Source organism: Momordica charantia, unplaced genomic scaffold (genome assembly GCF_013281855.1).
Source record: "Momordica charantia cultivar OHB3-1 unplaced genomic scaffold, Mcharantia_2.0 BLBB01000187.1, whole genome shotgun sequence".
NCBI classification, from domain to species: Eukaryota; Viridiplantae; Streptophyta; class Magnoliopsida; order Cucurbitales; family Cucurbitaceae; genus Momordica; species Momordica charantia.
The window spans coordinates 13,957-23,929 of NW_028275343.1; the positions used below are offsets into that span (position 1 = coordinate 13,957).

The 9,973-nt window shown below is 42.4% G+C and overlaps 1 protein-coding gene across 1 annotated transcript; it reads right to left on the reverse strand.

Annotated features, from left to right (window-relative positions):
- Nucleotides 1-3,480: 3,480 nt before the first annotated feature.
- On the reverse strand, nucleotides 3,481-5,128 carry LOC148207100 (transcription factor bHLH14-like). Its single transcript, XM_088118501.1, has one exon. The coding sequence runs from the start codon at nucleotides 4,950-4,952 to the stop codon at nucleotides 3,606-3,608; it is 1,347 nt and encodes a 448-aa protein (XP_087974627.1). The 5' UTR covers nucleotides 4,953-5,128; the 3' UTR covers nucleotides 3,481-3,605.
- Between the last annotated feature and the right edge of the window lie 4,845 nt (nucleotides 5,129-9,973).

Here is a 9,973-nt window from a genome sequence, read left to right on the forward strand (position 1 = left end):
TTTTAGTTCATTACTTTAGAAAGTTTATCTAGAATTACACAATTTTGAAGTACGTCTATTAATTTTTATATTTTAAAAAGTTTGTAATAAGTATATCACTCATTTCATTAGTTTAAGTCAACACGTAGGAACGTAGTTAAACCACAGTTAACACCTATTTTTCTCCGGTCGGAGGTTCAAGCTCCATGCTTCGAATTGTTGTACTAAAACAGAAAATTTTAGTTTAATGTTTATATCATACAGTGATTATATTGTTTCAAGTATTAGGTGTGGGCTAAATTATAAGTGATTAGAAACATGGGGGCGTAAGCATTAAATTAGGAGATTAGTGTATAGATGGTCTATTTAGGAATCATAATTACGTAAAATGATGGAAAAATATAGAATTTACACTTTTGTCATGAAACAATCTGTAATCATGGTACCCATAAATCAAATTACTAATAAACCCATAAAATTCATATCAATATTAAATAATTATTAAAATATAGAATTGGTAATTTGGGAGGAAATCCCTTAAATTGTGCTAATTACATTTTCCAAAATGGTAAAATCCCAAAATCCCCAAATTTCTGAAACCTCCGTTCTTCTCCATCGTTTTTCTTTCCTTCCTCCGACCGTCGGGCTTCCTTCCTCCGAAACCTTCATTCTTCTCCCTCGTCTTTCTTTCCTTCCTTTAACCATCAGGCTTCCTTCCTCTGAAACCTCCATTCCTCTTCTCCGATATTCGTCGTTGTCTCCCTTCTTCTGTGGCGGCTCCGTTTTTCTTTGTCACAGCACATCTCATCTTCGGCCGCCTTCGCATGGGCATTTCATTTAGTCGGTTCTTATTTTCTGGTACTTTCTGCTATATTTAGGTTTCAATTTTAGACATATTTAGATTTCAACTTTAGACATAATCGGGTTCTATTGCTGCCGCCAAAGATTAGTTGGAATATACGAGTATATATTTTTGATTTTGTTTGTTTGAAATGTTGTATATGTGAGGATGTATCATATAGTGTTTAGATTAGGATATATATTATAACTCAAGTTTTATATATATGGATATATACTAATGGTGATTTATAACTAAAAATCTGATGGATATATACTACCTACGATATATTATTGGTGGATATATACTACCTACAATATATTATTGGTGGATATATACCGTTAGTGATTTACATCTTGGCTTTCTGATGTTTCTGTTATTTTGAGGATATATAGTATAGTAAACTTCTGATCGTTTATTAAACCCTTTTTGGATACGAGTCCTTCCATATGGCTTCAAATGTGAGAGAAGAGTGTGTTGTATTACATTGGATAATGGAGATATATTTTATAAGTGTTCTCCTGGCTCCATGATTGATTTTGTAGATATGTCATTACGTGGGTATAAAATATATCTTACTTAAAAGGCGTTTATACATAATGTTAATAGTATATTTCAAGAGTACAAGTAGATTATATTTTATAATAACGAAAAAACATGAATATAATTTATATCCATGTATAGAAATAGCTAAACTGTAATTTTAAAAAAAGAAAATAACATTCATTCATACCCATATTTCCTTCGATGTATAGATAAAGTATGTTTTTCTTCTCCTTTCAATATTGGTGTCAATCAATACGTGCTTCCCGTTAATTATCTTCTCTTAAAGTATAAACAAAAACAAAAAAAATAATAATTAGACATTAAAACGAACCTTGCACTCAAACTATGGGTACCAAAACAAACCTTGCACTCAAACAATACAATAAAACAAAATTCATCAGCATTGCACTCAAGAAACACAATAAAACAATATGGGTATGTGAACGGCAGTGGAAATATTAAAACAATATGGGAATGAACGAATGAGCTGTAACTTTTGAAATATTAAAACAATCAAATAAAAAACTAAAACTCAAAGAATGGGTATAAAGAAGAACCGTACCAGTAGGATATGAATGAAAGGATTGTAAATAAGGATGGTGAAAGGATGATGAAAAGATGTTGTGTGCCCAGGATATTTAAGATTTGGATATTTTTAATTAATAATATTAGTAAATAAAGAAAAACAATCTTTTTGAATCAGTAAAATAAGGGGATGAATGAGTGAATTAAGAGATTTGAATTGAAAATTAATATGGAGCCACAATAATTAAAGAAATATCATATTGATAATAAATCTTTTGGAAAAAAAAAAGCAAATAAATATAATAAATATAAATGGAATAAATAGGAATAAATTCAGAATTAAAATAAAATCTTGTAGTATAAAATTTAAAAATTTTAGACATTTATATAAATAAGTTTCTAAAACAGCTCTAAAGATATTAGGTCTTAAATTAGTGAAATTAACGACCTATTAAATAGAAAATTTAAAATTCAAGAAAATATTTTAAAATCCTTTTAAAATATAGATACTAAATAGATTAAAAAAAACTCACCCAATAATGTTTAATTAGGACACAGTTTATAGTTTAAAATTTTTATTTTAAACACTGTAGGAAAAACATAAACAAATAGTTTGAGAAATTTCAGTTTATAACACAAATTTAATGTGTAATTTTTAAAATGTAACAACTTTTTATTTATTTTTTATTTTTCAAATATAGTGTAACTTTATAAAAGGTTAGAAATGAAATTGAGAATTACCTAATAAAGTAATGACCATTTGGTGTATTTAGCCTTTGTTATTTTTTTGTCTTTAAAATTTTTAATTTTTTTAGTCTATCAACTTTAAATTTTAAAAAAATTGCCTTTTATTAATTATTTTACAAAGATAATTTACAAAAATGTCTTGTTTTAATAATTTAATTATTTTTTAGTCTATCAACTATTTTACAAAAATGTTGACATTCACACCATCTTTTATTAATTTCTCATCATATATTTATGGACAAGTGTCACAACCACATGTAACAAGTGTCGTCCGATGCTAAAAAATGTCTTTTATTCATTGACCCATCATATCTTTATGGACAAGTGCAGTGACCACACGGAACAAGTGTTGCTCAATTTAGACTGTAGTCAAGTAATTAACAAAAAGTTGAATACAAAAGATACCAATTACCTTTTCGAGGTCCAAATTCAAGAATAGTAGTTAACTACTAATTGATTAGTAGCCATGTAATGACGGGCGTCACCTCCGTGCTTTTACAAAGAAAAATTATGTGCTTCTCAAGATAAGAACCACGCCTTGTCCAAATCACTATTGAAAATTTTGACAAAAATCACTATTGAAAATTTTGACAACTATGTACAGTCAACGAAAAAGAGAAATTCAAGTAGTTAAATGAACAATAATACTTGACTAGTGATTGATTAGCAGCAATGCCACAGTGCTTTTGACAAACAGAAAAGAAAAATGCAAGTTGAAAGTTCAGTGTTGTACTCCAAAAAGAACGATAATAAAACAGTATGGCCTCTTGGAGACCAAAAACGCCCATTTTAAAGATGGAGGAAATGGAATGTGGGATATGGAAATTAAAGGTTGTCTCAAAATATATATACCAAAATGGAAAAGGAAGTTTATTTTAGTGCAAATTTATTGATACGTCATATCAAAAAGGAAAAGGAAGAATGGAAAAACGGAGAATGGAGAAACTTTTTTTTTAATTTTTGTTTTGGGCTACTCTAATCTCGATAAAACAGCGGTCTTCAAAGCTTCCTCCGTGGGCAATCCCTCGGGCAGTTTGACGAGAACATCTTGAAGCATAAAATCATTCACATTGGTAATGTTGGCATGGTGGATGTGAAACTCCAAATCTCGTAACACGCCCATCAATCTCGCCGACGGGTAGTTCACGTTCTCCGACTGCACTCGCACCATGGCGTCGCCGCCGAGGATCTTCACGTCTACCTCGAACCGAACCGCCGCACCGCCGCCGTCGCCGCCGGAGTTGGGCTTGGCCTGGTCGACGGAGGTGGTGGCACTCTGGTTGTCCATTGCCTCGCCCGTCTCTTGACTGCTCTTCTTGGCCTCCCTCAGCTGCGACTCCATGTCCTCCACTTTGGCCTTGAGCGCGTTTATGTACGAAACGGCGTCGGATAGCAGCGACGCCTTGTCCATTCTTGACACGTTGGGGACCACAGAACGGAGCGCGTAGAACCGGTTGTTCAGCTTCTCCCTCCTCTGCCTCTCCGCCTCCACGTGGTTCATCGCGTTGTCCCGGCTCAGATTCGGCTTTCGCCCACGTTTCTTCGACCCGGTTTTTTTTGCCGCCGCCACCGGGCCTGGGCTGCCGGAATAATCCGACAGCTCCGACTCCGCGTACGGCGGGCGGGTTTTCGATTTCTTTGCCGCTGCTTTTTTCTTTGGCTTTTTAGGCGGAAATGGGACTGCGGTCTCTGCTTCAGCTTCCAATTCCAATTCTTCCTCCGGGGCCTCGCTTACGAAGCCGATGTCGTCGAAATTGAAGTCGTGGTCGAGGAAGGGGACGGGGGTGGCGGGAAAATTGGGCTCCTCCGGGGCGAATCCGAAGAGGGATTTGACGTGGTGGACGAGAGTCCAGTTCTCGGTGATAATGTCGGGAGAGCCGAGCTCGAGGACGCCGTAAGGAGTGGGGATGCAGACGAGAGTGTGGATACCGTGCATTTTGGCCTCTTTGGCTCTGTCGCAGTCGTAGAAGTCGAGCTCGTGGGCGCCGGCGAGCCAGACGACGGCGCCGGAGCTGAAGGCCTTGCCGGGGACGCCCTCCCCGGCGGCGAAGGAGCGGGTCAAGGACATCATGTAGAACCACTCGACGTCCATCGGGTCGGAGGCGGCGGCGTTTTTGGCCTTCTTGCGGTCGTGGAAGTGGCCGTCGCGCCAGGCCAGGAAGAGGGCGCCATTGTCGTCGGAGGAGGTGTGCCAGAAGATGGTGTAGGCCCACCAAAGGGGCTGGGCCTGGATCAGCATCTGGAGCTTCTGTTGAAGAGCGGATGGGATATCGTGGGTGAAAGAGACGAGATTTGGGGAAATAGCCACCTCTTCCATACCCTTCCTCTGCTTTTGATTTTTGATTTGCTTTTGATTCTGTGGGTGAGACGAGACGTGAGAGAGCAGCAGAAGAAGGAAGTGAGTGAAGGGAAGCCTTCACAGTTTACATCCCATTTATCTAACCCGAGCACTCATTGTCTGAAGTGGAAACTTTGGGAAACAATATTTTGACGCATGGTTCGATGTTAGCTAGGCAGCCCTTCAAATTAAGACACCTTTTTTATTAAAAAAAAAATAAAAATACTTGGCCATTGTCTACAACCACGTGTCTTCATTTTTTTTCAAGAAACTTTATATATTGACATATTCAAATCTAACTCGTAAAGGCTAAAACGAGACATTGGCAGTAATTAACATAAATCTTAAAATAAAATAGTTAACTACTCACCACCACCCTTGGGCTTCTAATACTAATTTTAATAGTTGAAAGATAGAAGAGATATTTAATACTTGACCATGGTTGATCACCTGTGAATACTTGACCATGGTTGGATGTTAGTAGAAAATACATATTCATAGGTGGGTTTCTAATTATTATTCTCATGCCGGTTTGAAATTTTGACAACCACTTATTTATTTATTTAAAACAACAAATAATAGGTCTGTTTTCTCTCCCCTTCGATGCATTACTCTATTTGAACCGTAAAAGTGTAGTGGTGATTAGTACACAATTGCTAAATATTATTCTAAAATAAATATATTTTTTTTCAATAAAATTGTACGAGAATAGCATAATTTAAATAAAAATTCGAAATCAACTATAAAGACAAACACATCAACATAAAAGTCAAATTTATGAAAGAACTTTAGAAAATGAAAAAGTTGTGACATTTAAACAAATAAACGTTAAATTTATGTATGGAGCCCTAAATTACTGGAGGAATGATGTGATAGTAATTTTGTATCTGAGTAGCAAAATTTTCATATGGCATATATATATCAAACTATTATTATAGAGCATGTTGATTTTGAATTTGTCTAACAATTTGGAGTGGCCACGTTGTAGAGGTCACAGACAAGAACGTGTAGTGTATTGGTCAGTGTGTAGTATAATTATTTTATTAATATTAATAAATTCAAGAAATTTAAATGTGATCTATTCATTTAATTTAAATGTGGTCTATTCATTTAATGACGACATTATTACAATATTTTATAAATATAGTATACACTTGTCTGTAAGCCGTTACCATAGATCTCGAAGCATTTTTTATACACCAAGCGAATCTGGATGGTGGGAAAAAAAATATATATATAATATTAATTCATATATATAATTCTAGTGGCACACGGAGAAAAAAAAAAGAACTATTCTTATTATGGATGCTGGTGGATCCAAAAATTTTTATTTATTTATGTTTTTTTTTTTCTGACAAAGGAATACTTCATTAAAAGCCGCAAAATCTTTAATGGCCACACGGTCCAGTCAAGAAGAGATAGAAACAGTCTGTTTGGGGAAGAGAATACCCTGGACACGTGGAGGACCCCTATTGGTGCTCCAAGATGACTCATGAGTCATGCCCAGCTCGGACGGCCGAGATCACCACTACTAGCATTGACAGATGCTAAGTATGAGGGCCGAGGTGAACCTGGCCGAGGTCCGACCTACCGGGAAGCTCGGTGGGGGCCGATGCGAACTACTGTCAGCGGCGTGATTATCGGGCATAATCGTCGGTCCCGAGATTACCGAGTGTAACCGACGATCCCGAGATTACCGGGTGTAACCGTTGCGAGATTAACGGGACTACCACCCATAAGTAGAGGACTTCACTCCACGATCAGGTACGACGATTTCTGGCCTCGAACTAAACTTGGAATCCGACCTATACTAACTTGATCGTCGGAGTGCTCACCTTTTTGTGCAGGTCCGCCCGAGTGTTTAGGTCGGTCCGGAGGCCGAGTTCGAGCTACAATCGGGAACACACTGTTGTGCAAATCCTTGCATAAACATTTGGCGCCGTCTGTGGGAACGACAATCTAAGTCACCCCAGTTCTTTTAAACCAACACGCGAGCGAACATGGTTCAACCAGCGAACTCGACCAATACGACAGATCGAAGGACTCTAGCTGCCAGCGATGCCCACCAGAGGGAGGTCGGAGCAGCAGTGGTAGAGGGGCAAGGTCACGACGGCCTAGTAACGGAACCCCTCCGCAGGTCGGCACGGATCACCGCGCCTGCCCTACCGCCTGCGCACCCGAGGACGTCCAAGGCCACCCGTGGCCGAGGTGGGACCTCTAAGAAGGGCGCACGGGGTCCAGCCCCGGCTCCAACAAGCGAGAACTTTGATGCGCTCAAGAGGGAGATGGAGGCAATGCGCACACAAATGCGCTCCATGGAGGAAATGTATAACGAAATGATGCTAGCTGCAGGCGCAGGGTCTCGATCTGAAAATCGAGTGACGCGCGTGGACGTACGCGAGCAAAGGGGTTCCCACCTCGGCCCAGCCGAGGAGGAACGTCCCGAAGACAATGAGAGCGAGGGGTACACTCGCCAGAGGGGAAGATCTCCGTGAGCATCTCAACAGAAAGAGAGGCTCGTCTCTCCGAAAAGGGCAGTCACCATCCCGCTCACACAGGAGCTCCAACCAGCAGGCTGAATCCTCTCACAATCCCGCAGGGATAATCACAAGGGAGGAGTTCGACCAGCTGAGGGGGGAGCTCGATGCTCAGGTGGAGGCCTTAAAGGCCAAATGTGAGCAGAAAGACGATTCACTCAACGATGGCGACTTGGGAGAATCGCCTTTCACCTCGGACGTTTTGGAAGCACCAATCCCTCCGAAGTTCAAAGCTTCTACCGTGAAGCCTTATGACGGGACGAAGGACCCCAAGGACTATGTTGAGGTCTTTGAAGGCCTCATGGACTTCCAAGCGGCATCAGACGCAATCAAGTGCCGCGCCTTTCAGATCGCGCTTACTGGCAGCGCGCGATTGTGGTATCGGAGATTGCCAGCCAGGTCGATCTCAACCTACTCCCAGCTGAGAAGGGAGTTGCTCGCCTAGTTTTCTTCTCGGCACTATGACAAAAAGACAGCGACCCATCTCGCCACCATCAGGCAGAAGGAGGGTGAGACGCTGCGAGAATATGTCACCAGATTCCAGGAGGAGCAGTTGAAGGTTGCACACTGCTCCGATGACTCGGCCATGTGCTATTTCCTCACCGGTCTAGCCGACGAAGCCCTCACGGTGAAACTTGGAGAGGAGGCCCCGGCCACCTTCGCCGAGGTGCTTCAGAAGACGAAGAAAGTCATCGGTGGACAGGAGCTTCTCCGAACCAAAACCGGCCGACCGGAGCGAAAGATCGGCCGGGGCAGAAGTGGGAAAGATGTAGAAAGGGCAGATCCCAAGTCCAAGGACAAGGGATCCTTTTTCAGCGGCCGAGCTGAGTATCGAAGGGCGGAGAACGGACCTACCAGGAGCCGACCTTATGAGCGCTTCACCCCGACCACGATTCCAATTTCCGAGATCCTAACAAACATCGAGGAATCTGGAATGGAAAAACTACTCAAGCGTCCTGAGAAGCTTCGGGGAGCCCCGGAGAGGCGCAGTAAGGACAAGTATTGCCGCTTCCATCGGGAGCACGGCCATAACACGTCAGACTGCTGGGAGTTGAAGCGCCAAATTGAGGATCTAATTCAAGATGGCTACTTCAAGAAATTTGTGGGAAAGCCCAGGACCAGCTCAGCAGAGAAAAAGGAAGAGCGAAAGCGTTCAAGGACGCCGCCCCGGCGCACTGACCGACCTACGGTCATCAATACCATTTTTGGAGGGCCAAGCGGGGGTCAGTCCGGACATAAAAGAAAGGAGTTAGCCCGTGCAGCCAGGCGCGAGGTGTGCATCATCAGGGAGCAGGGGCCGACCTGCCCAATCACCTTCGACGGTGCAGACTTGGAGGAGGTCCACCTGCCCCACAATGATGCACTTGTGATTGCTCCCTTGATTGATCATGTGGTGGTCAGGAGAGTGCTGGTAGACGGGGGCGCATCCGCTAACATCCTGTCCTTACCGACCTACCTCGCCTTGGGATGGACGAGGTCGCAATTGAAGAGAAGCCCGACACCGCTGGTTGGGTTCTCTGGAGAATCGGTCATCCCAGAGGGTTGCATCGACTTGCCGGTCACGCTGGGGCAGGACCGAACTCGGGTCACTCAAATGGCCGAGTTCGTGGTAATTGACGGTAGATCGGCCTATAACGCCATCTTTGGGAGACCCATCATCCACTCATTTCGGGCCATTCCCTCAACACTTCATCAAGTTTTGAAGTATCCCACCCCCAATGGCGTGGGCACGGTCCGAGGAGAACAGACCGCTTCGAGGGAGTGTTATGCCTCCGCACTCAAAGGCTCATCGGTCTGCGCCCTCGAAACTCTCGCCGGTAGGGATGGGACGCTCGAGTTCGAGGCCGACCTGCCGAGGAAGGAGTTTGCCGCACCCACTGAGGAGCTCGAGCTTGTTCCTTTGCTTAGTCCCGAGAAGCAGGTAAGCATAGGAACCAAGCTGGGGGCCACCGACAGAGAGGAGCTAATCCACTTCCTCAGATCCAACTCGGACGTCTTTGCGTGGTCCCATGAGGACATGCCTGGCATTGACCCGCGAATTATGACGCATCGCCTCAGCATAGATCCATCATTCCGACCTGTGAAACAAAAGAGAAGACCTATAAACAAGGAGAGGAGTGATGTAATTGTTGAGGAAGTTAACAAACTTTTGAAAGCTGAATACATAAGAGAAATTTCGTATCCCGAGTGGCTCTCCAATGTTGTATTAGTTAAAAAATCTAACGGCAAGTGGAGAATGTGCGTAGATTTTACGAACTTAAATAAGGCATGCCCGAAAGATTGCTTCCCACTGCCGAGGATTGATCAGCTCGTGGACGCCACAGCCGGGCACGAACTGCTCACCTTCATGGACGCCTACTCTGGGTACAACCAAATCAAGATGCATGTCCCAGATGAAGGTCATACCGCTTTCATAACGGACCAAGGTCTGTACTGCTACAAGGTCATGCCCTTCGGGTTAAA

Excerpts from the sequence above, each read along its gene's own strand:
- LOC148207100 (XM_088118501.1), bottom strand. The coding sequence starts at position 4,952 with ATGGAAGAGGTGGCTATTTCCCCAAATCTCGTCTCTTTCACCCACGAT.